The sequence below is a fragment of the Pteropus vampyrus genome, unplaced genomic scaffold, assembly GCF_000151845.1.
Source record: "Pteropus vampyrus isolate Shadow unplaced genomic scaffold, Pvam_2.0 Scaffold14, whole genome shotgun sequence".
Classification (NCBI taxonomy): domain Eukaryota; kingdom Metazoa; phylum Chordata; class Mammalia; order Chiroptera; family Pteropodidae; genus Pteropus; species Pteropus vampyrus.
Genome location: NW_011888795.1, coordinates 9987826 through 10013565, shown reverse-complemented (window position 1 = coordinate 10013565; position 25740 = coordinate 9987826). Strand labels below are relative to the sequence as shown.

Below are 25740 nucleotides of genomic sequence, written 5' to 3'. Positions count from 1 at the left end.
AATAAATGATCAGTAACAATAATGAGTACCTGTTATGTAGCGGGTACTGTGCAAGTACTAGAGAGAAGATTTGTATAAAATTATTTATCGAGACTTTAAATATATTGCTCATATTTTGTAACATGCTTTGATGGATTGTGAATACCAAAGTACTCTGGATTTACCATGTTTTCGTCAAAGTCTGTTTTTTTCCCCTTTCCTTTCTTTATGATGGCCCTCCTATGAAAACCTGGCTCCTTTTGAAAAATCTGAACAATATGCTGTCTTATTAAAGGATTTTCTCTTGAGAGGGAAACCCATAACAGATGCTGATTTTTTTTTAGTAAACTTGTGAAGTTAGTTATGCTTTTGGTTTTAAAAGGAATATGTACATATTTACACACAGACTTTTAAGTGTCAGTATTATGTCATTTATTTATTCCCTTTGTGTGTACATGTATTTTTAAGTACTAGTATTAAGCAATGTTATTAATTTATTATTGCTTCACAGTGAGGAACGGATGTCATCATGTCTGGAATCAAGCGAACAATCAAAGAAACCGACCCTGATTACGAGGATATATCTGTGGCCCTTCCAAATAAGCGGCATAAAGCAATTGAGAATTCAGGTAGAAATTCACCTGCCTTAGGAAATTATTTATTTCTTTGTTGGTACATGCCTTCCTATGAGATTTATAGGAGCTAAAATGAAATGCATTTCAACTGTTGTGTATAATTCAAAGAGATTCATGAGAGGGATTAGCTAAATGCTCTGTTTAATAGTAATATACTGCGGTAGCATGAAAGGCAGGAACATAATCAGGTAGAGAGTGAAAGCATCAATAATGAGACAGGCTGTCATTTTATGTTAGGTACAATCATGAAGTCCTATGATATATATGCTGCAGTGTGCTATCGTGTGAGGTGATTATTATATAGATTCAGGTTTTTTTGTGTTAATAGTTATGTAGTATTTTAATCTCTATAGAAAAGATGATGGTCTCATGAGACTGTAGTTTCATAACTACTGTTGCTTAGGATAGGCTAAAATTATTTTAAAATATAATTTGTTGTAATTAGATGTTTCACATGGTTAACAGAGGTGGTAGGTATCTCAAAGGTAGTATATGAATGATAGAAATTTGAGAAACATTGATCCAGTTTATCCCAGCATTTAGGTGCTTGTAGTTAAGTTTAAGGCTCAGAGGGATTAAATTACTTGCCCAAGATCATATAATTAGTTGGAGAGCAAATCGTCAACTATGTATCCCAGAATGTTTTAAGCTATCTCAAAAAGAGTTGCTAAATTTGAGTTTTAAAACATTATTGCTGAAATTTATTAGTTTATTTAAATAATAGGTCTACATAAGTTAACACTTATAGCTGGGTAAAGAAGGCATCAAAGTTATAGATGAAGTGTTGCAGTTCCACAAAGACGAGGATCTCTAGAGTTTAAGTGATGAAGAAAGTGCCTGTCTCTGTAAGTGCAGTCAAGTCATGCGTACCCCCAGAAGTCTTTGTGGACTGAAAATTATCGAGTCTAATTCCTAATAATGAAAACATTTCACTACAACTTATCTCCTCATTTCAGTTGTAATTTTATTTATAAGGAAATGTTTCCTTTCAATAACAAGCCAAATAAATGTGAAAGTATCCGTTACACAAATATATCACATGGCATAACTTTTTAAAAAAATTAAACAAGAATAGGGGAAACTGATTGTTTTAGCAAACATGGTAATGTCAGTTTAAATCTAATTTAAGTCCCCAAATCACTCAGCTTTAGCAGGGACAGTTTTTTGTTCCTGAGTGACAATTTGCTATTTTTCCTCTTGGTGTTCATCCCCTACCTAATCTCAGACGATATTTTTATTTTTCAGAATTTTTCTCAAAGTTGCTTTGATAGGATTCTTCCCTTTGCTTATGTTGTTTTATTTTGTTTGTTGTTTGTTTGTTTTTACTTCTTCTGTGAAAGAGATAATTTAGAAGAGTTTCTTTCTGAGGAGCATATAAGACAGCCTTTAGTGATCACTGTTTCTCGGGAGACTTTCAGCCTCTCCTAAGAGTATCTGCTGGTTTCTGTATACAAGGGTTATGAAAACAAGGATATATACTAGCAAATACTCTTTACTTCACATATGAGAAAAATCAGTTATTCTACTCTATGCAGACGTACCACAAGAATACTTATTCTATTACAAGTTTTAAATTGCCAATCTAATGGCATATTTTATGGGGAGAAAATGACATAGTTATTCAAAGGGTCCACATTTTCTCTGCAATTTTTTATATACTCCAAAGCGTGGGTGGTAATGTTTTTCATCTCACAAACACAGGATTATTTTGCAAAATCCCAGGTTTTTCAAGCAGTCATTTGGCTCTTCTTTTTACTTTTAATTCTCTTGTATGAATGCTACATTTTATAATCTGATATATTTAACTCTTTGGGTTATATATATTACTTTGAGTAGTCATCATCTGAATTCTTTCACCTTCAGAGGCATTCTCTTTTCTTTTGAATTCTTTCTCCTACCTTCGGGTATTTATAATCAGAAACTGCTGCATTGCTTGATAGATGCTTCTCTGCAGAAGGAAACTTCATGCCTTATGAACTGCTCTCATGTTACTGCTCCAACTACCGTTTTATTTTCTTTCCCCTTAGGGCTATGATTTTTGAGAGGTCAACAAATATTTCTCTCAGGATCTTCATGAGTTTCTTCTTATTTGAGGGCAATTTTATTTTGATATAATTTCAAACAAAAATCACAAGAAGTATCCATATGTCTTTTATCCAGATTAATTCACCAGTTGTTTACGTTTTGCCTCATTTGGTTTATCATACTTCTCCACTTCCAGCATGCACACAGACATACACACAAAAATGCATGCACGCGTACAGATGTATATGCAAATCGTTCTTTCTAAATCATTAGAAAATAAATTGGACACATACAAACACTTCTGTGTATTTCCTAAGGACATTCTCTAATGTAACCTCAACACAGATATCAAAAGCAGGAAAATTTAACATTTATCCATTACATTACCTAATATGTGGTCCATATTCAAATTTTACCAATTATCCCATTATTATATTTTATAACTATTTCCTCTCTCCAGGATCTAATCTAGCATCTCACAATGCCTTTAGTTGACATATCTCTTTAGTCTCTTCTAATCTCCTCAACCTTTCTTTGACTTTAATATTTGAGTAGTATAGGCCAGTTATTTTGTGGACTGTTCTTCACTTTAGGTTTGTGTGATGTCTCTGTGATTAGATTGAGCTTTTTTGGCAGGAATGCCGGAGACTGATGTGGTTTTCTTAGTGCATCATATCAGAAAACACACTAGGTCAGTTTGCTCCAATATTAGTGATGTTAACTTTTCATTATTGTTTAAGGTGATGGCCACTAGGTTTCTCCACTTTAGAGTTAGTTTCCTGGGGTTTCTCTTTTTGCTTGCTGACTTAAATCAAGATAGCTACTGATTAATTAGACTTTGGATCATTTTATATTCTTTGTGTAGCTCGAGATGCTGCTGTGCAGAAGATCGAGACTATTATCAAGGAACAATTTGCTCTTGAAATGAAGAATAAGGAACATGAAATTGAAGTCATTGACCAGGTATAATGATGATAAATTTTTAAAAAACAAAGCTATTGAAAAAAATCTATACATGATGATTTGAAAGAATCTATTGAGATAGAATCATGGTTTGTTTCTCCCTTTTGCTATTCTTTTAAAAAGAGCTTTCTTGTTTTTGGAAAAAAAGACTTCTGCTCTTTTTTTCTTTAAGCGAAGTTACAGAAAAAGATTTTTTAAATTGTCTAAAATTTCACCCCAAAAGATAATTCCACTTTGCTCTTGTGCTCAAATCTTTGTGGACATTTCTCAGTGAATACACATTTCTGTATACTCTTGCAAACATTGGTTTTTGTCATTCTTTCAAACCTTTTGCCAATCTGATAGGTGGAAAATTGACATTTTTATTTATCTTTAATTAGAGAAGTTGAGCTTTTCTTGGTCATTTGCATTTATTATTTTATGAATTGTTTCTATATCTTGTCATTTCCATTTTTTCAAGTAACGAGTTAAGATTTGTTTTTAGCGGCTGATTGAAGCAAGAAGGATGATGGATAAACTTCGTGCCTGCATTGTCGCAAACTACTATGCTTCTGCAGGACTTCTAAAAGTTTCTGAGGTAAATTTTTCTCTAATGCAGTCATTTCTGGCCACCTGTATTTGTTGTGTGAAGGGGAAATTAGTGTTGATGTGGAATTCCTGCCTTTGAAACATTTCTTTTATTGACCTTTAGAATTCAGGAAGTCAGCCTATCTTTCTAGGAATATATGTAAATTTATCACTGTGTTCAATCTTACCCCTTTAATCAATTGTCAATAATCCTGAGTAACTTTTTTTTTTTTTTTTTACTTAAACCCTCTCCTACTAATATTTAGCACTGCTGCTAGGCTTTGCAGATACAAAGATGAGTGAGACCGAATTCTAAATTGCCTAATTCCTTTTCATTTGGTTATGGTCAGCTTTGGAGTAAGTTATAGATTGATTGATCTTCTTCTGGCCTTTTTCTGCTAATAAATGACAGTAAATTTCAGTAGATTTACCCTATTCAAGAACCTCTGATTTTTTCCTCCCTCTATGAAGAATTTCAAATACAAGAAAAAGTGAAATAAGCACCTATTATGCATCACTTAGATTCAACAATTTTAACATTTTTCATATTTGCTTTTCTGTCTTATTTTTCCCTAAAACATTTGAAAATAAGTTCTAGGCATCATCACACTTTACCCCTAAATACTTAATTATGTATTTACTAAAGGTCATTCTTCTATTTAGTCACAATACCTAAGAGAATGATTCACTAGTATCTGTTCACCAGTCCATATTCAAATTTTTCATTTGTCTCTAAAGTATTTTTTAAAGCTGTTTTCTAATGAACCAAGACATAATCAAGGTTCATGGCTACGTTTGGCTATTTTGTTTCTCTAGTCTCATTTTTACCTAGAACTCTTCTCCCACCTTCCCCATCTCCTCCCATGATATTAACTTATTTGAATAGACCAGGCCATTTATCTTGTATAATGTCCCACAGTTTTGGATTTATTTTTTCCCTTGGGTTATTGCTTCATTCCTTCTATTTTTCTGTAAACCAGAAGTCAAGTCTAAAGATTTAATTACATTAAGGTTAAATCTTTTTAGTGATACTACTTCATAGATGATTTTATATATATATATATGTGTGTATGTATATATATATATATATGTATGTATATATACATATATATATATAATCATATCAGGAGACAATAATCAGGCTGTCCTAGTAAGTTTAATTATTTGGTTACTGTGATTACCACTAGATCACTCCAGTGATAAAGGGTAGGGATAGGCTTGAACTGAAACAGAAGTATTTCTTGTTTGACGTTTTGATAATTTCAGTATAACTTTTGTTGTTTTTTCTTAAATTTCTTTAAAAAAATTTTTTTTTGTTTTGTTTTTATTGTTTTTTTTTTAGAATTAGGTATTTCTTCTCTTGGATAGTACTGTTTCTTCGAGAATGGGGGAAGGTGTAATGGCATACTGCTTTGCATCATTCCCTGTGATTTTTACAGATAAGAGGTACCTGTCATGTTTAGGCTTTCATATTATCCCATGGACCTTTAGAGTACCTAGTATTGGTGATACTCCTAATGTTTCTTAGAGAAATCTGGAGTATTATTTGAGTTTGATCTTAGATGATAGACAGTCATTTCTTTTACTGCAGGAGTTTTCATAATACGTAGTAGAGTCTGAACTACTCTTCTGGAGCTATCATAATGAATTACTACAAGCTTAATGGCTTAAAACAGCAGGAATTGGATATCTCGTGATTCTGGAGACTGGCAGTCCAAAATCAAGGTGTTGGCTGGGTCATGCTCTCTCTGAAAGCCCTAGGGAAGAATCCTTCCTTCCTAGCCTTCTCCTGGCTTCTGATGGTTGCTGGCAATCTTTGATGTTCCTTTGTTTGTAGCTGCATCACTCCAATTTCTGCCTGTATCTTTACATGGATGTTTTCTCTTTATGTGTCTTCTCTCTTTTTCTCTGTATTCAAGTTTCCCTCTTAAAAGAATACTAATTGGATTAAATTACTTCATTTTAACTTGATTATAACTTCAAAGACCCTGTTTCCAAAATAAATCGTATTCATGGGTTCAGGGTTAGACATGAATTTTGGGGAGACACTGGGAAGATTCTGATGTTGTTTGTTGTGTGGCTTGCTATTGGATTCAGCAGTACCAAGGTGGTGATCTAGTGGCTGCGTAGGCCTGTAGCTACTCTGTTTAAAGAGCTGATTATTTAATGTTTTGTCCACCCCCTTTTTTTTTTTTTTTTTTTTTACTATTAGCAGTTCTGAATTGTGCTATTTGTTGGTCGAGAAATGCACTGATTTTTTTCTGGTTATATTTTGATTAGGATTTATTCAAGGATATTTAGGTATATTTTTGTCTATTATGAACTGCCATTTAATTATTTTTAGCTTGCTGTAATAGAATGCATTATAGCTCTAAAAGATACCTTTATTATTGCAATTCAACAACTTTGTTGTTTTGCCTCTGAAACACTCGTCTCTGGCTCCTTTTTTCTTTCTACACAATTATTTTAATAGCACAATTTTTAAAAGCTGGGATTCCTAGGAATATAACTACAGTGTATCACATATAACAGCACACTGTATTTGTGTACAGGTAACAAGATACAAAAAAGTATCCTAGGCTTCATTGTTGGACTGAGGGCAAACTTTTATGTCAGTAGTAATCATTTTAAAGCATTCTATGCTACATTTGCTCCTACATGGGAACTCTTTAACACATGCATATATTTTTAATCTTTGTGTTTCTTACAGGAACATTTTGTTTAAAGCAGTTGATATGTTTATGTAAAGCGATGTGAAATTTATTTTTTTAAGTTAAATTTTACTTTCCATATGTTGCTACTATATTTTTATCTTTGTTTTTTTATTTTACCTTCAGAGGACTTGTATCTGTAACTTTTAGTGTTAGGACCTTCACATAATTATTTATCATTCTCTAGTTTTATTTTGTTTATTCAGACCACATTGGGGAGTTTGAACTTCATTTTATGGGTGCGGGGAGATTTTTGAAGGATTTTAAGCATGATCCTAAAATAGATAAGGTTTTGGAAAGATCAAAATTTTGCCTACTTTTGGTGAATTTGATTAAAAGTTTGATTGCTTTCATTTTTGCAGGGATCAAAGACATGTGATGCAATGGTTTTTAATCATCCTGCTATCAAGAAATTTTTGGAATCACCATCTAGGTCGTCATCTCCTGCCAATCAGAGATCAGAAACACCATCAGCTAATCATTCTGAAAGTGATTCTTTATCTCAACACAATGACTTCTTATCTGACAAAGACAATAACAGCAATGTGGATATAGAGGAAAGACTCTCAAACAACATGGAACAGAGGCCAAGTCGAAATACTGGAAGGGTATAGTTGGATGGATGGGGGGAGCCAAAAGAGAAGGGAATCTAGTATTTATTAGAGTTTGCACGAATTAGCTCATTTAATCTTTATAGGAACCTTAGAAACTAAATTATATCCCTTTCAGAGATGGGAAAACTGAGTCTCAGGGAGGTGAAAGTTATATTTGTCCACAGGTGTCAGAACTGAGAATTAAACCTATGTATTTCTGATTTTAGAATTCAGAGCTCCTGTGCATGGCACAGCTCCTAGATGCCATTCATGTTGATATGAAAGAAACCTTGAGGAGTTGGCAGTGCTGTGACTGCCCAGAGTCTTTCCACTCTTGTCATGTTTATTCTCTCGAGCAGTGGCTCTTCAGCATTTTCCTCTGTGAAACTATATTCTTAGGTGCTTTGATAACTGGAGGAAATTTGAGAAATAATAAATAGAATTGAAAACCATTTATTGTTATTTGATCCTGACAGTTTGTGAAGTTGCCATCTCAAGCTGCTCTGAACTTCTTGGTATAATATTTGGCTGTAGAAATAAGACCAGTGGTTTTTCTCAGCTAGGTGTTCAGTGACAGAGGAAATTTCAGGTTCGCTTTCCACATACTCAGACATCAAGGATTTGATTTATTTTTGATAAAAACGAAGTTAACATTTTTTTCTGATTGTAAATTCATATGTGTCAATTGCTGAAAATTTTAAACTACAGAAAAGTAAAAAAAGCATAGGAAAGTCTTTCATAATGCCACCTCTCAAAAATCAGAACTGTTTGTTTGGGTTTACTTGTCTCTTTTTAGTACTATTTCTGGGCAAATACTGCATTTTTTTTTTTAATTAAAAAATTTAGGTCATACTGATCATAGAATTTTAAAAATATATCATCTTTTATGTAATATACATGCTCATGTTTATGTAACAAATATTTAGTACTTACTGTGTTACAGGCACTTTTCTAAGAACTGTACAAAACAATCGTTTGAGATAACTATTATCCTTATTTTATAGATGATGAAATTGAGACAGAGGAGTTAAATAATTATCCAAGATTACGCATCTAATAAATGGATTTAAACCCTGGCAGTCCATCTCCATAGTGAGACTTTAAATTAACCATTGTATTTATATTACGTCTCACTGAAAATTTTTTTCGATAATACAGAAGGTTGAAAAGAAAGTAAATTCCGATGAGCCCTTCCCCATTCCCATTTCCCAGAGTAACCACTGTGACATACTTTATTGTGTATCCTTCCACATACTATTTATAAATACAAAGCAGATGTGTATGCTTGTTAAAAATATCCACACATGTACACGGGGAATTGTACAAACTTTTTATCTAAACTAATTCAAAAATTATAGTAAAATTGATCTTTTATGCTTTGAGGTTCCACAAAGCCAGAGAATTTTGTAATAAAAAAAATTCTGAGTTATTCCATTCATACTTTTTATGTTTTTGTGGTTTCTGCCTATTGAAAATTGTCCAAATTGAAAATAAAAATTAATTATGATTTCTTTCAGGATGCCTCTAATATTACTGGCTCCCATAAATCAGAGCAGCGGAATGCTGATCTTACAGGAGATGAGACTTCACGACTTTTTATAAAGAAAACAATAGTAGTGGGCAATGTGTCCAAGTGAGTATCCAGTTGAATTGTCTCATTTTTAGTCATCCATTTATGTTACTAGAACTTTGTCATACTCTTATCATAGTATTACAGTAGAGTCCACAGGGATTCTTTTTCTTCAAATTCTTAGTTGTTTTAAAAGTCAACTTTTAAGGTCTAGAGACTGTGCCTTAGTGTGTCTACTGATCTTTGACAGAGTAAAAAAAATAGTGCTTGGTACAAATTTCTAAGACATGAGTTTTTACACAAATGGTGTAAAAGTTTGAAGGAACTTTTGACTTCTTCTGACCTAGTTCTAACTTTAGGGGCCTTAGCTAATTCCTAAAAAATGTTTATTTGGTTGCCCAAATTGAAGTGTTTTTAAATTCGTAACAAAAAGTTGCAGAGCAGGTCTCGAAGACAGAATTCCGCCGAGCTAATGGGCTGTATCTCTTTAGCAGTATGATCTCATGCCATCTTGTGAGAGCATCATCATTTTTACCAAGCATCTAGAATGAATAAGGACATCACAAATCCTCAAATTATATAAGAATATTATTTCTTTAGAAAGTCTTATTTGCCCTTTTCCACCCTCATTTCTTCTGTTCTCTATTGTCATTTTAATCATATAGTCATTTCCTAGTTTCATATATTTTTCCCAAATCAGGCTAGAATCTCTTTTGGGTAAGAAGTATGTCTTATTTGTTTTGTACCTTATAGAAGTTGGTGTTCAGTAAATATTTGATTGATGAATAAATTGATATATTTATAAACATTAGATTATTTACGTAATTAGATTCAATTATTAAAAATAAAGGATTTAGTATTATAATAATTATCTTGGGGGTGGGAAATTGAATGGAAGGGGACTTCCAAGCCCTAGCTGATGGATCACTAATAATAAACAAGAAGCGCTTTAAAAATCTCAAGATACTAGAAATGAAGATTCTTAATGTTCTATGTAATAGTATTCAAATAGAAGCATAAAATATGATTAAGACAATTAGATTTCTGTTTTATAGATTATTTTAGAGTTAGTATGTATTCAGCTAAAGGGACTAAATAGTGTGAAGTATTAGAGTCAGGGTCTTAACTATCGTATAGGACCAGTCAGCCCAGAAAAAGCCAAAACTAGGAATCCAGATAGACCCACCAGGCCACATGAAGAATGGAGAGAGACAGGCACAGACATTTTAAAGCAATTATGTCTAATTTGTAGGTTTTGGGGTTTTTTTAAGAGCAGCTAGAACTAAAATACTGGTTAATCAGATTTTAAGTAGAGAGGGAATGATTGGCATCAAAGTTGTAAAGTTTTTGTTTCTTCTGGAGCAGAGTAAAAATATTGATTTACTTTAGACTTTATTAGGAATGCTTGCTAGAATATCTAAGATAACAACTAAAAGAATAGAAATAGAGATTTAAACTTTAAAAGTCTTAAGGGGAAAGGGAGTATAAATTGAATGAAAAGGGGAAACTTGATTGTAAAAGAGGGCAAGCAGGGGCAGAAGGAGGAATATGGAGAAGAGAAAAGACATAGTATAAATAATTTAATAACAAATCTGAATATATCAACAATTTTAAAAGCATATAGGTTTAGCTATCTAGTTAAAATACAGAAATTGTTGTATTGAGATAAAGTAACCTAAAATATAACTTATTAATGACATCTAAATATAGAAAGATTGAAAGTAAGCAAATATGTAAGATGCAGCTGGCATTTACTAACCAAAAGAAAACCAGTGTAGCATATTAATATCAGGCAAAATAGACTTTAAGACCAAAAACATTCATAGAGGTAAAGACAGTTATTATATAATGATGAAAGGTTTTATTCACAAAGAAGATAAAAATATTCTAAACTTCTACATACTTGATAACATAGTCTTAAAATGTCTAAACCAAAATTGAAAAAACAAAAACAACTACAGAACCACAAGGAGAAATTGTCAAATGCATTACCATACTGCAAGACTGTATGTATCTCTCACTAATTGATAGATCAAGCAAAATTTGAATATCAGTTAACAAAGCTGATCTAAAGTACACATAAAGACCATTACACATAACAATTGAAAGATTTCTGAAAATGGACTACACAGTACCCATAAAGCAAGCGTCAACAAATATCAAAGAACTTGTATCATACAGAATATTTTTTCTGACCACTAGTGCAGTAAAGTTAAAAATCAATGGCAACAGAGTAACTAGAAAACCTCTGTGTCTGGAAATTCAAAACACTTGCAGTAACTCACGTCAATGAAAAATCACATTAAAATAATCAGAACTAGATAATAAAACTTGTAGGATAACACTAAAGGGATATTTAAAGGGAAATGTATAGTCTTAAATGACTTCAGTAGAAGAAAAGCTTAAAATTAATGAAATAAGTGCTGTAGGCATAAATAATAATAAATAAAATTAATGAAATAAACATCACTTAGACAAAAGATTGCAGTGAGAGAAGCAAAGAAATTAGGAAAAAAAATAAACATAGCATACATCTGGTGACATTAAGGAAAAAACACAAATATTAAAAAAAGAACTACAGATGTACTATAAAGATAAATTATGTATAACATTATGCTTATACATTTAAAAATTTAGATGAATTAGAGAATTTCTAGAAAAATACAACTTAAAATGACTCGGCAAAGGAAAAACTTTGAATAGTCTTAGAACTACTAAGTTTAATTGTTGATATTTAAAACATTCCCAACACAAAACCAAACCAAACCACTTATCTTAGATTGCTTTACAGGCTGAGTGAACAGATAATTCCAGTTCTATACAAAATCTGCTGGGGGGAAAAGAGACAGTACTTGTCAATTTACATTATGAGGATATCCAAACTTTTAAAAAATTTTTTTTATTTTTTAGGCGAGGCAACTTTTGGTTGACCTCACAGATTGCAAGGACCTTGTCATCTTACAATCCCATATTTTTATGCCTACAGCACCTGGTCCTAGGTGGTCTCCCATCCAAGTACTAACCAGGCCCGACCCTGCTTAGCTTCCAAGATCAGATGGGATCGGGCTTATTCATGGTAGCATGGCCATAGACCCAAACTTTATTAATAAAACCAGATAGGGAGTTCATAAGAAAAATTAAATTGTAGGACATTCACACTTATGAATATAGCTGCAAAAATATTGAACAGGATTATTAGCAAATAATTCAGTAGCTATAGCATTGGTAATTATGAGCAAGAATTGCAAGTTGGATTTAACATTAGAAATCAGTAAATATAATAACTACATAAACAGATTAAAGAAGATAAAAACATTATGATCACTTCAAAAGATGCAGAAATAACATTTAACAAAACTCAACATCCATTTGTAATAAATCCTTATGGCTGACTTGGACTTTAGTTACTCAGATAATGAATATCTTCAAAAAACCTACAGCAAATATTATACTCAATGGTAAACTTAAAAGTCTTCCCTTTAGCATTAGGAACAAGACAAGCGATGCCTGGTATCAGTACTCCTATTCAGCATTGTACTTGGAGATAGTAATATAGTCAGATTAAAAATATTAGAAATATGTGGGTTAGAAAACAAAATGTCATTATTAACATGATATGATTGTCTACGTAGAAAAATCTAAAAAATCTTTCAGTAAAGTTTAATAGTTAATAAGAGAGCTTGGCAAGGTTATTGAATACAGAAGTCATTTGTTTCTGTATGACAGGCACAAACTTAGTAAACATTTTAAAAAGATATATTTACTACAGCAATAAAAGATAATAAACAAAAGTCATGGTCTTTCATGAAGAATTGTGAAAACTTTATAAAAGACATGAAAGAACTAGGTAGAGCAGTGTACCATGTTCATGGATAGGAAGGCTTATTATTATAAAGATGTCACTTCTCTTCAATCTGATACGTTGGTATTCTGATTAAAATCCCAACAGGTTCATGAAATCCACAGGCTGATTTTTATATTGGAAGAGCAAAGAGTCAAGACTTGTCAAGAACACTGCTCAAGAACAACTAGGTTAGGCAACTAGGCCCACTGCCTTACTAAGGATAACTATCGGCATAGATGACTGTATAGAAGGCCATGACTATATTTTTCAATAGAATGTAATAAGAGGGCCTCATGAAATAAAGACAGAACTACAAAAAGAAGGGCTAAAGATGCTAGTTTTTTACCATGGTCAGGACTTAAGAGAATGGCTTGTTTTGGCTTTCAGAAGACCAACCCATTTGTAACCTTGCAGCAATGAATAGGAACCAGAGAGTCCAAAGTTCTAGCACTCTGAAACCTCATGAAATCAGCCCAAAGGCTAATGGTTCCCTAACCCAACTTTTTTTTTTAATTGCATGGTGATAATCAGAAAACAAAACAAACTTTAAGGCAGTGCTCCCTAGACCAAATACATGTTTAAAAGAAAAGGATTAACTACAATAACTCACTTTGGTGATAGGTGATATAGCTGTTAAGTTTTGCTGAAATTTTAATTTTGTAATTAAAAATTTTTCAGCTTTATTGAGGTATATTTGACAAAAGTGTAAGATACTTAAAGTGTACATTGTGATGATTTGATATATGTATACATTTTGAAAGGACTTTTCTCATCAAATTAATTCAGATACCCATCATCACCTCACATATTTATCATTATTTTGAGTGAGAAACTTTCTTTTCTCAGCAAGTTTCAGTTGTACGATAATGATGTTATCAACTATATTCATCATGTTATGCATTAAATCCATAGACCTCATTTATTTTATAGCTGAAAGAACCCTTTTACCAACCTCTCTCTATTTCCTTCAATCCTCAACCCCTGGCAACCATTTTTCTACTGTTTCTATTTGACTTTTTTTAAGATTCTACATATAATTGATACCATGTAGTATTTGTCTTTCTCACTTTGGCTTATTTCACTTAGCATAATGCCCTCAAGGTCTATCCATATTGTCACAAATACAGGATTTCCTTCTTTCTTGTGGCTGAATATATATAAAAGTATATATTCATCACATCTTCTTTATCCATTCATCTGTTGATACACATTTAGGTTTCCGCATCTTGGCTATTATAAATAATGCTGCATTAAACATGGAAGTACAGATATCTCTTCAGTTTCCTGTTTTCATTGTCTTTGCATATATACACAAAAATGAGGTAGTTCTCTATTTTTAAGTTTTTGAGGAACCTCCATACTATTTTCCATAGTGGCTGCAATAATTTACATTCCCACCAACAATGCACAACAGTTCTCTTTTCTCCATGTTCTTCCTAATTCTTGTTATTTCTTGTATTTTTGATGATAGCCATTCTAAAAGGTGTGAGGTGATAATGCATCGTGCTTTCAATTTGCTTTTCCATGATGATTAGTGGCGTTGAACATCTTTTCATGAGCCTGTTGACCATTTGTATGTCTTCTTTGAAAAAAATGTTAATTCAGTTCTACCCATTTTTAAATTGGATTTTTTTTCTTGCTGTTGAATTGTGTGAGTTCTTTACTTATTTTGAATATTAACCCCTTACTAGATATATGATTTGCAGGTATTTTTTCCCATTCCATAGGTGGCCTTTTCATTCTTTTGATGATTTTCTTTCCCATGCAGAAACTTTTTTAGTCTGATGTAGACCCACTTGTTTATTTTTGCTTTTAGTGTTAAATCCAAAAAGTCATTTCCTAGGAGTTTACATTTAGTGTTTTATTTTAGGAGTTTTATAGCTTCAGGTCTTTAAGTCATTAATCCAATTTGAGTTGATTTTGGTGTGTGTTGAAAATAGATTTTCATTCTTTCGCATATGGCTGCCTTTTTTTCCAAGACCGTTTATTGAGACTGTCCTTTCCCCATTGTATATCTTAGCTCTTTTGTCATAAATTAATTGACCATATATGCATGGCTTTATTTCTGGGCTCTGTTCTGTTCCATTGATCAGTATCTGTTTTTATGCCAGTATTATACTGTTTTGATTACTATAGCTTTGTACCATAGTTTGAAATCAGTCAGTGGAATGCCTCCAGCTTTCTTCTTTCTCAAGATTGCTTTGGCTAATGGAGGTCTTTTGTGGTTCCATACAGATTTTAGGATTGTTTTGACTATTTCTGTGAAAAACATTATTGGAATTTTGATAAAGATTGCATTGAATCTGTAGATCACTTTGGGTAGTGTGGACATTTTAACAATATTTTTCCAATCCATGAGCATGAAATATCTTTTCATTTATTTGTATGTTCAATTTCTTTTATCAATATCTTATAGTTTTCACTGTACAGGTCTCTCACCACCTTGGTCAAAATTTATTGCTAAATATTTTATTGTTTTTGATGCTGTTGTAAATGGAATTGTCTCAATTTCTCATTCTGATAGATTATTGTTAGTGTATAGAATCACAAGTGATTTTTTATGTTAATTTTTTTATGTTAACTTTACTGAATTCACTTGTTTTGATAGTTTTGGGGTAGTCTTTAGTGTTTTCTATATATAATATCATGTTATATGCAAATGGAGACAGTTTTATTTCTTCCTTTCTGATTTGGATGTCTTTTATTTCTTTTTCTTGCCTAGTTGCTCTGTCTAGGACTTCTAGTACTATGTTGAACAAAAGTGATGAGAGTGGGCATCCTTGTCTTGTTCTTGATCTTAGAGGAAAGCTTTTAGTTTTTCACCGTTGAGTATATTAGCTGTGGGCTTGTTGTATATGGACTTTATTGTGTTGAGTTATGCTGTCCACCTGTTTACTGGGAATTTTTATCATGAATGGATGTTGAATTTTGTTAAATGCTTTTTCTGCGTCTATTGAGATGATCATAAGGTTTTTATTCTTTATTTAATTAATGTAGCATATAACACTGATTGATTTGCAGATTTCAAGCTATCCTTGCCTGCACGGAATAAATCCTACTTGATCAGAATGTATGATCCTTTTAATATAGTGTTGCATTTTGTTTGTTAATATTTGGTTGAGGATTTTGCATCAGTGTTTACCAGGGATATTGTCCTGTAATTTTCTTTTCGTGTAGTGTCCTCGTTTAGCTTTGATATCAGGGTAAGACTGGCTTCATAAAATGTGTTTGTAAGTGTTCCCTCCTCATCTATTTTTGGAAGAGTTTGAGAAGTATTATCAGTTATTCCTTAAATGTTTAGTAAAATTCTTTAAGCCATTTGGTCCTGGAATTTTTTTTATTGGGTAGTTTTGATTACCAGTTCAATCTTCTTACCGTTCCAATTTTCTGTTTCTTACCGTTCCAATTTTCTGTTTCTTACCGTTCCAATTTTCTATTTCTTCATGATTCAGTCTTGGTTTGTTTCTAGGAATTTATTCATTTCTTCTAGGTTGCCCAATTTGTTGACATTTAATTGTTCTTAGTCTCTTATCCGTTTTATTTGTGTGGTATCAGCTGTAGCATCTCCTCTTTCATTTATAATTTTATTTATTTGAGTCGTCTCTTTTTCCTTGGTAATTATAGCTAAAGGTTTTTCTATTTTGTTTATCTTTTCAAAAAATGAACTCTTAGTTTCTTTGATCTTTTTTATTGTCACTTTAGTCTCCATTTTCACTCAGTTCTTTGTTATTTCTTCCTTCCTACTAACTTTGGTCTAGATTGTTTCTCTGGATCTTTGGAGTGTAAAGTTAGGTTATTTATTTGAGATCTTTCTTTTTTCTTAATGTAGGCATTTATTGCTATAGACTTCCTTAGAACTGCTTTTGCCGTATGCCTTAAGTTTTGGTGTGTTGTAGTTCTATTTTCAATTGTGTCAAGATTTTTTTATTTCTTTTGATTTCTTCTTTGACTCGTTAGTGGTTCAGTAGCATGTTGTTTAATCTCCACATATTTATAAATTTTCCAGTTTTCTTTTATAAGTGATTTTTAATCTCGTTATAAGTAATAGTTAATTGTTTTGTTAGGTTTTTGAAGGAAAAAATAATTCCAGTTCCTTCCTTCTCCTCTAGGTATATACCTCCCGATAAAAGAGAAGAAAATGACCAATCAACCCATAAGTGGATGGTGTATGTTCGAGGATCTCGTAGAGAACCCAGCATTAATCATTTTGTCAAGAAAGTTTGGTTCTTTCTTCATCCCAGCTATAAACCAAATGACCTTGTGGAAGTTAGGTAAGCACACTTGAGTGATTTAACCTAAGAAGTACAGATTTATTGAAGTGGAAAAGGCGATTTAACTTGAAAACACTCCCTTGAAATTCTTGTATTGTTAATAATTTACTCAGCTTTAGCTTTTAGTCACAATGTAGTTTTAGCTGTGGTTCCCACTTGCAGATAACTCTCTCACTGAACAGGCATTGTCCTCTTGTCAGATTGTTACCGTACAACTTATTTTCGCTGGTTCTGTTCTCTGGAAATAAGAATTAAACATAGGATTTTAACATTATAGAAATATTTAATGTTGAAAGTTCTTCATGATCTTACCCTCTCAGAAGTAACCCCAATGATATTTTTCTTATATATATTAATCTAGTATAGTTGCTATTTGTTGCTATTATTTCACAAAGATAGGATAATATTATATACACTGTTCTGAACTTTGTTTCATTTAGGTGTAGTCTTTATATCTTTATATGATATTACATAGCACATATACATTCATTGTATGAATATATCGTAGGAATAGTTGTGGTTTATTATCAGTGAAATCTCCTACATCCTCAGCTCTCTTCAGAACATGCCCTCTACTCCTGAGTCTTAAACAAAACGTGGCTATCTCCTAAGAACACTACTTCTCCTGAGAACAACTTAGAAGTGGCAGCTGTTTGTTTCTCTGATACCCCATGTACCACTGGGTCTAGGAGTGGGGTGTGTGTCTTCTTGTTCACATTTGTGGCTTTCATATCACTTTTTCCCTCCTCCTTAAAAAAACCTCCACTTTTTTGAAGCATCCTATGACCTGCTGCTCTTCCTCGTTGCAGGCATCTACTAATTTTCCAGTCACTCCCCTCTTTCAAAAATAGTTTTAGTATCTAGTATACCAATTTTCTCTCTACCAGTTCTCTTGCCATTATTCTTAAGGACTTTGATATGCATATAGACAATTCATAAAAAACCCTGAACGGCCATGCCGCCCTGAATGTGCCCGATCTCGTCTGATCTCGGAAGCTAAGCAGGGTCGGGCCTGGTTAGTACTTGGATGGGACACCCCCTCGGAATACCAGGTGCTGTAAGCGTTAAAAACAAACAAACAAACAAACAAACAAACAAAAAACCCTGATCTCTCACTTCATCTTCTTGTTGTCCGTTTTCTTCACATACTAATGAATGCACGCACATGTGCGTATATATACACAAACATGCAGTGTAGCTATCTTTCTAAAGGTCTGCCCTTTATCCTTCAGGACATAACTCAGAGGTTACTTCCTCAGTGAATCCTTCTTTGCCCTACTCTCTTCCAGAGGTTAAATTACAGTAAATGATTATTTATTTGAATGCTTAGCATATTAACAATGTTTTGTAGTTTGAGATAGCTTATAGAGTGACAGTATTTTCTGAGTTTAGATATCCTGACTCCAAATTAGCCCAGTGTTTTAATACAGATATTTTAGTAAGTTCAGTGAAAAACAGATGAGTTTAAAAAGTTCTGTCTATAAAAATATAAATAATAAAAAGAATATGTTTCACTGTCCAGATCAGCAAGAAATTTCTGTGTATGGTAAAAAATAAGCACAGTCTTAGTAAAATATTTTATTTATTATAAATCATGTGAATTGGTTAAGATGTATCAGCCATATTTATTATTGATGATAATACCGAATATACCAAAAATGAGGTTAAAACTGTATTACATTAAACCTTTAATACTTATTGATGCAAGCTAATGCCTGTTTTATTTCTCATTTCTCACTCCAAGAATTGGAATTTGTGAAATGCTGATTTCTTTAAGTTGTATAAAAGTATCATGCAGTAATATGTGAAATTGTATTTACTAAGAAATCTCTGTTTATCTGGAGGTAAAGGTGTGGCAAATCACACAACAGGATATGTTACCACGGAATCTGAGGAAATCCGAGAAGAAGATCATAGAATAACTCCTTCTCAAATTTCTCTTTCATCTTATCCATTTGGAGTATCTTTTGTTTATAGTAAATGAACTCTGCTTTGTGAAATTTATGTGGTTTCACATAATAAATGAACTCTGCTTTGTGAAATTTATGTGGTTTCACATAATCGAAATAGCTTCCTTTATGCCATTTGTCTTCCCTGGTAGGAGTCCTTCCTGTCCATTCTCTAGAGTTTAGCCTATGTGCATAATTTGGGGAATACAGCTAATTTACTATATCCATTGTAAGAGAAATTCAGCATGCTAACAGTGTAATTGCTGCATATTGCAAAATGAATTTAGGCTATTTAGCTTTATTGAAATCTAAATAAACAAACATCAATTGCATTTCTTTTGATTATTTTTTTTTAAGTACACCATGCCTGTGGGCCCCACTGTATCTCTGGCTTTGGATCCCTTTTAGAACTACTATCATACATCAGTCTTCTCATTTGACCTCAAGCCTATCTTTTGGTTTATGCCACATCATGGCTACATTTCTGACTAATTCAACTGGTGTTCAACTGGTTTCTTCCATCTAGGCACTCTAGTTTTCTTTGTTTTCTTTACTCTTTGTTTTATAATATAGCTGTAGCTTTCTCTCTTTTCCAGGGTACTCTCAGACATAGGGAATTTTTTTTTTTTGTCTTGGGCTCTTCCGGTAACCTGTGGCTCTGTGCTTGATAATTCAGGTCTGTTGTTAGACTCCTCTCAGGTTGTATTTTTAGACTCTGCTCTTACTGAATTCATGTCCCTCCTTAGTTTTCCACAAGCACATCTCACTGAAAGTTCCCTTCTCTCTACAATCTTGGCCTCTTCTCTCATTACAGTAACTCTAAGCCAGTGATTCATAATGAACATTTTCATTTAAAATCATTCTTTCTTTCCCCCATTAACTTAAACCATATTATTTTCGAGTACTTGAAAGTCTCTCAATTAAATTTTTAAGTTTTTTGTTATGGAAAACTCCAAACATATACAAAAGTAGACTATATAGAATCCTAATGTACCCAACACTAATTATTAAGTTTGCCAGTCTCTTTTTTCATCAATTTTTTTTTTTCTGTCCTTCACAAATTATGCTTTGACTGAAAAGTCTGTAGTCCAGTTGGCATTCACACATGTTCCTTTCCATTCACTAAAATCATAGTCACTATTTGGGGAAGATCATATTGTAAACATATGATCTTATAAATCCTCTTAACAGACAGTTTCAGATAAATTGTCACTTTCCAAGAACCAAATGATTTCACTCATACATGGGATATAAAACAGCAATAAACAAATAAACAAAACAAACAAACTCATAGACACAGACAACAGAAGGGTGATTTCCAGAGGGGAAGGGGGTGGGAGGAAGATGAAGAAGGTAAAGGGTCAAATATATGGAGACAGGAGGAGACTAGACTTTTGGGTGGTGAACACACCATGCTATATATACAGGTGATGTATTATAGAATTGTGCACTCGAAACTTATATAATGTTATTAATGTCACTCCAATAAATTTATTTTTAAAAATAAAAAAATAAAATAAATTGTCACTTTCAGATTGAGTAGTCATGATTTATTTTGTTTTTGCCAGAGTGGAGGAATAAATATGTATGTCTAGGGTAGGGAACATAATACCTCCCAGTCTGTGTCTTCCTAATAGCATGTAAGGACTCTGACTCTAATGTTGTAACATCCATCACATCACCTTAGTTCTCTGTCTGTGAAAATAATGACATTGGATTATATGGTATAAGTGTCTTTGTTCTAAGTATTCAGTAATTGAAGGTTTGAGTTGAATTTTTCTTTTATAATTTAGCATTTTAGTGTAATTCATATTGATTTAGCTTCAAATGAGGAAATGTAAAATGATTGTCAAAAGGATGTGAATTTCTCACTTATCCATTATGAGAAAATTTTTCCTTCTTAGAATGATTACATGTGGATTAATATGTTAATAAATGCTGTTCCCTAGAGAACCCCCTTTTCACCTGACCAGAAGAGGCTGGGGTGAGTTTCCCGTCAGAGTTCAAGTTCACTTTAAGGACAGCCAGAACAAGAGGATAGATATCATACATAACCTGAAGGTATTGTAACAAAACATTGCTCCCTGGAAATGAAGTTATCTCTTTTCACCCGGTACATAGGCCTTCTGAGAGGAGTGGCCAAGGATAGGGATTGGGATAAACCTTTTTGAGTGTGTTCTGCTTACCGCTGTAGCACTCTTCTTGTCTTCTGAAGGTTAGAGAAGGTGTCGCTTTACAGTTGAATGTATATTCTTTAAAAAGATGAACTGGTCATATAATCAGAGGACTTGAATTTCTGACTAGAGCTTACTGTTATTATGTTCCCTGGGGTTAATCTTTTTTTAAAAACATCTACTTACTTTTCTTTAAAATGAGGCAAATTCTGCAGGTCCTTAAATAACATTGTTTTGTTCATTATTATTTCGTTATGTCAATGAGATACCATAGGAACTTAACTCTTGTTTCTATCAATTAGCCTATTACAGTCGAATTGATTTCGTTTTACTAAGTTTCACTTAAAGTTGTATAACCTGTCAATAATTTTAAGAGAGGAATTACTGTAATAAGACTTGTCTGTCATAAGAGTAAAGAATATGTTTATGTCCTAAGGATAATGATAGAAGTGAATATGTTTTAGAAAATATAAAATACTATACAAGATTGTAAAATTATTGATTTGTATTGTAAGAAATCCTTTGCTGATATATCCACATGATTTGTTTTGTAGCCATTATAAATTATATTTTACAAAGTATTTTCTGTACATGGGGGGAAACTGCCTTTATATAGTAAGTGAAAAGAGTATAAAACTATATGTATAGTATGAGGTCAACCGTGATTTTAAATAGGGGGAAAAAAACAAGAAATACCAAAATGTTAGAGTATGTAACTGAAGTAATGATATTGTGGGATATTTTCCCTGCCCTTTTTTTTTCCTATGTGTGTTTTTAAAAATATTTTTTCCAAATTTATATAATCATATTTAACTTTTATAGTTGGAAGTCCATTTTCTAATGTTCCCCAGGCCCTTTCTTATGTACATTTTCTATACATACGATATAACCCCAATATTGAACTTCTCCCAAAGCACCCTTACTTTGTGGTTTGTCACACTCTTCACATTAATGACTCCCAAAATGGAACTAAGTGAATCAGAGTACATCTGCAGAATTCTGTTTTTTTCCCTTTGTTCTGCAAATGTACCTTTTCAATCTGAAGGCATGCTGAAATTTGCCCTCCATTGGTGATAGACAGCACTTTTAACTTCATGTTTAAAGTTTTTTCTAGAGATTACTGTAAAACTAGGTTGCCTTATAACCTCAGAGAAGAACTCAAACCAAATAAAGAACATACAGCCACTTTGGTCAGAGGGACAGGATATGGTCCCACTTAGAGGAAGTCCTAAATTGTTTTGCTTTCCTTTTATCTTATTTTAAGTAACACACATACCATCTTATATTGCACTGGGCCCAGCCCTAATCCCTAAAATAAAGGGAATTGTTTACATGATTTTCATACATATTGTATTGTCCAGTATCATTTAGTTCCTGGTGGAAGATTGAGACGCAGTATCTTTTTTCCGGCTTTATTGAAATATAATAGACAATTAGTTGTTCGTATTTACATTGTACAATACAATGAGGGCTTTTTTTTTTTTTCAATTATAGTTGGCGTACAATAATATACCAGTTTCAGTTGTAGGAGCATAGTGATCATGAGACACAGTGTTTTAAAAAGACAGTATTTAAAGCATTTCTCGTTAAGTTTTTTGGAGAACTTGGTTTTTCTATTTTTTTATGTATTGATTGGCCTTGAGACCTTAAACACCTATATTGTGACTATGTAATCTTTATTTGTATGGAGTATCATTTTCTCTGTTATTTCTGTGTTAACTCGCAGAGCCATCTTCGATTCTTTCCTCTTTCTTCTAAATATTCATTTATGCAAACCGTTATTCTTTCTTCATAATCTTTCTTATATTCTACCCTTCACCCTTTCCACTCTTGCTAGGCTATTATTCTACTCTGTCCTTTGATTAGCTTTTTTAATCTATCTCCTCTCCCCTCAGTCCATTCTGCACATCACCATCAGATAGTCTTCCTACACTAGGAGAATCACTGTGCTAGTCCTCTCTGAGAAAACTTGATTGAATTCCTGTAGTTCAAGTTCAAACTCCCCTTCCTACTATTCAGGCTCTTCACATTTCGACTCAACATACTTCCCCTAAATTATCTCACACTAATCTCCTGCACGAACATCCTATCCAGCCAGGTCAGTCTGTTCATGTCCAGGAAATGCCTTGGGCCTTCTTCTCTTGCGTTTTCTTTCATGCTCTTCCCCTTCTCAAATGCTTGTTTGAATTCTTTCCATTCTTCAAGTTTCTAGAACATTTCCTGGCTATTTAAGCCCATACTGATTTCTCTGAATTCTGTGGTACATAACGATCTATGTTTGATACTATAATAATTACCTTAAATACTAAATACTTCCTTAGAGTTACATAAAATTTAAAGTTCCCAAAATGTATGAAATTCCTGTATTCTGCGTCCTTTACAGGTGTAATCTAACCTTAGCCATTACCATGGAGCACAGTAATTCCCAAAACAATCCGTTTATCTATTTAGTGAATAAACTTTTGGAAGATTCTTTCATAAATTTACCTAAAACTGCTTTTTTTTTTTTTAAACCTTGATCTCACTTGGTTTTGTTTGATTTCTGGAATAGCACAGAACAGGACTTGGTTTTGTTTTGTTAAGACCCTAAAAATGTTTAACGATAGACTTCATGTTTCTCTTTAAATCTTTTCTTATCTAGGCAAAACCTATTTTTGTAACATTTCTTGTATGCTATGCTTTCCTCTTCCTCTTGCCATTTTAGTAACAGTTCTGTTTTATCAATGTCTCTTAAAATGTGGTCTCAAGAATGAAACATAGACCAGTGCAGATTACAGAGAGACTATTATTTCTCTGCTCTGGAGAATATGAAAATGGATGTAGCCTAAAGTTACCCATATCTTTTTACCAGGTTGGTTAAGGTTTAAGTTTGATAACTTCAGATCTCTTTCATATAACCACCATGAATTCCCCCTGCATTGCGTTTTCTGTTATAAACCCTAGATCTCATTATTGAGTTGTTTTCTCTGTTGACTGCTAGGGAACTCAGCCAGACTTGAATTCTACCTCTTTTAAATCTTTAGAGTTTGCTATTTACTAATCTAACACTGGCTTCACATTTTCCCCTCCATCTTTCCTTTCCTTTCTACCTAACTTAATCATTTTCCCTGTAGATCTTACTGTGCAATGTTTATATTAATAAGCTGCCACAATTTCTTTATTTAAAATGATAAATTAAAATACAAGAATAAGAACTTAGCCTATTTGTATGTAATTGTAAACTTTTTTATTTATATTATTAACATTCCCTCAGTTCATATGCTGTTTTCTTCTTTAAAATATATCATCCATGATGCTAATGTATTGGGAGTGGATTAGCATTGCCTATATTGCCTAAATTTTCATTTATTTTTTCAAAAGTGCTTAGTAATTATGCCCTAAGTTTATAATTGTGTCATCACACTGCTTGTGTGTTTTTATAGCCTGTCTTTTAAAATACTTTTTCATAGTCTGTGTAACTATCATCTAAGTGACTGCATAATACTTCACAAATCGATGGTTCTTAGTTTACTTAAGCATTCTCTTTTGTTGGCTGTTTATGTTGTTTTCAGTTTGTCCTTAGAGATAATGCTGCAGTAAACATCTTTTTCTATAAAATTTCCTCCATTTTTAGATTGTCCTTAGGTGGTTAGAAGTATATAATCTATATTCAATGTATAATTACTGCCTGTTTGCCTGAGGTGGTTTTTATTAATTTTACTTAACTTTTCCCCCAGAAAATGAACTGTTTTTGTTGAGATGATGAACTGTTAACATTATGAAAAGTAGATCCTGTGGTATGAAGACATGTGGTGAAAGGGGCTTTAGATAAGATTGTATCCTAAGATTTATAAGTAAGTACAGTGAAACTTAATGCTTCCTTTTGTCTTTCAATAGCTGGATAGAACTTATACTGGCTTGCAGACTCTTGGAGCAGAGACGGTAGGTTTTTTCCCTAGAGTGTTGTTTGGGAACAAGTAGATTGAAAATTGATCTTCCATTTTAATTAGGAAAAAAATGAGTGCTAAATTTTTTAAAAGTTTATCTCCCCCCCTTTTTTTTCTTTTTTTCAAAATTATGATAAAATACACATAAAATTTACCATTTTAACTTTTTAAGTATACAGTTTAGTAGCATTAAATATACTCACATTTTTTGCAGCCATCGCTACCATCTATCTCTAGAACTTTTATCATCTTAGAAAACTGAAACTGTAACCATTTACAGTAAACCTCCATTCCCCTCTTCCCCTGGCCCCTGGCAACCACCCTTCTAGTTTCTGTCTATGAATTTGACTACTCTAGGTACAATATAAGTGGAATCATATAGTGTTTGTTTTTTTTGTGACTGCCATATTTTACTTAGCATAAATGTTCTCAAGTTCATTTGTGTCATAGCATGCATTAGAATTTCCTTCCTAAAAAAGGCAGAATAATATTGCATTGTATAGATATACCACATTTTGTTTATCCATTTATCC

The 25740-nt window shown here is 32.7% G+C and overlaps 1 protein-coding gene and 2 pseudogenes across 6 annotated transcripts in view; 2 read left to right on the top strand and 1 right to left on the bottom strand.

Moving 5' to 3' along the window:
* Positions 1–25740, top strand: part of YEATS2 (YEATS domain containing 2) — an 84859-nt gene that overhangs the window by 14731 nt on the left and 44388 nt on the right. For all 6 annotated transcript variants that reach the window (XM_011382601.2, XM_011382609.2, XM_011382618.2 and 3 more), the window contains 8 exons: positions 491–608; positions 3505–3602; positions 4087–4179; positions 7243–7488; positions 8991–9106; positions 16997–17158; positions 21057–21168; positions 25158–25202. In XM_011382601.2, coding sequence (XP_011380903.1) covers positions 509–608; positions 3505–3602; positions 4087–4179; positions 7243–7488; positions 8991–9106; positions 16997–17158; positions 21057–21168; positions 25158–25202 — 972 coding nt within the window. In that variant the 5' untranslated portion in view covers positions 491–508. The remainder of the gene's footprint in view (positions 1–490; positions 609–3504; positions 3603–4086; positions 4180–7242; positions 7489–8990; positions 9107–16996; positions 17159–21056; positions 21169–25157; positions 25203–25740) is intronic.
* On the bottom strand, positions 12021–12136 carry LOC111734214 (annotated as a pseudogene).
* LOC111734343 lies at positions 18104–18221 on the top strand (annotated as a pseudogene).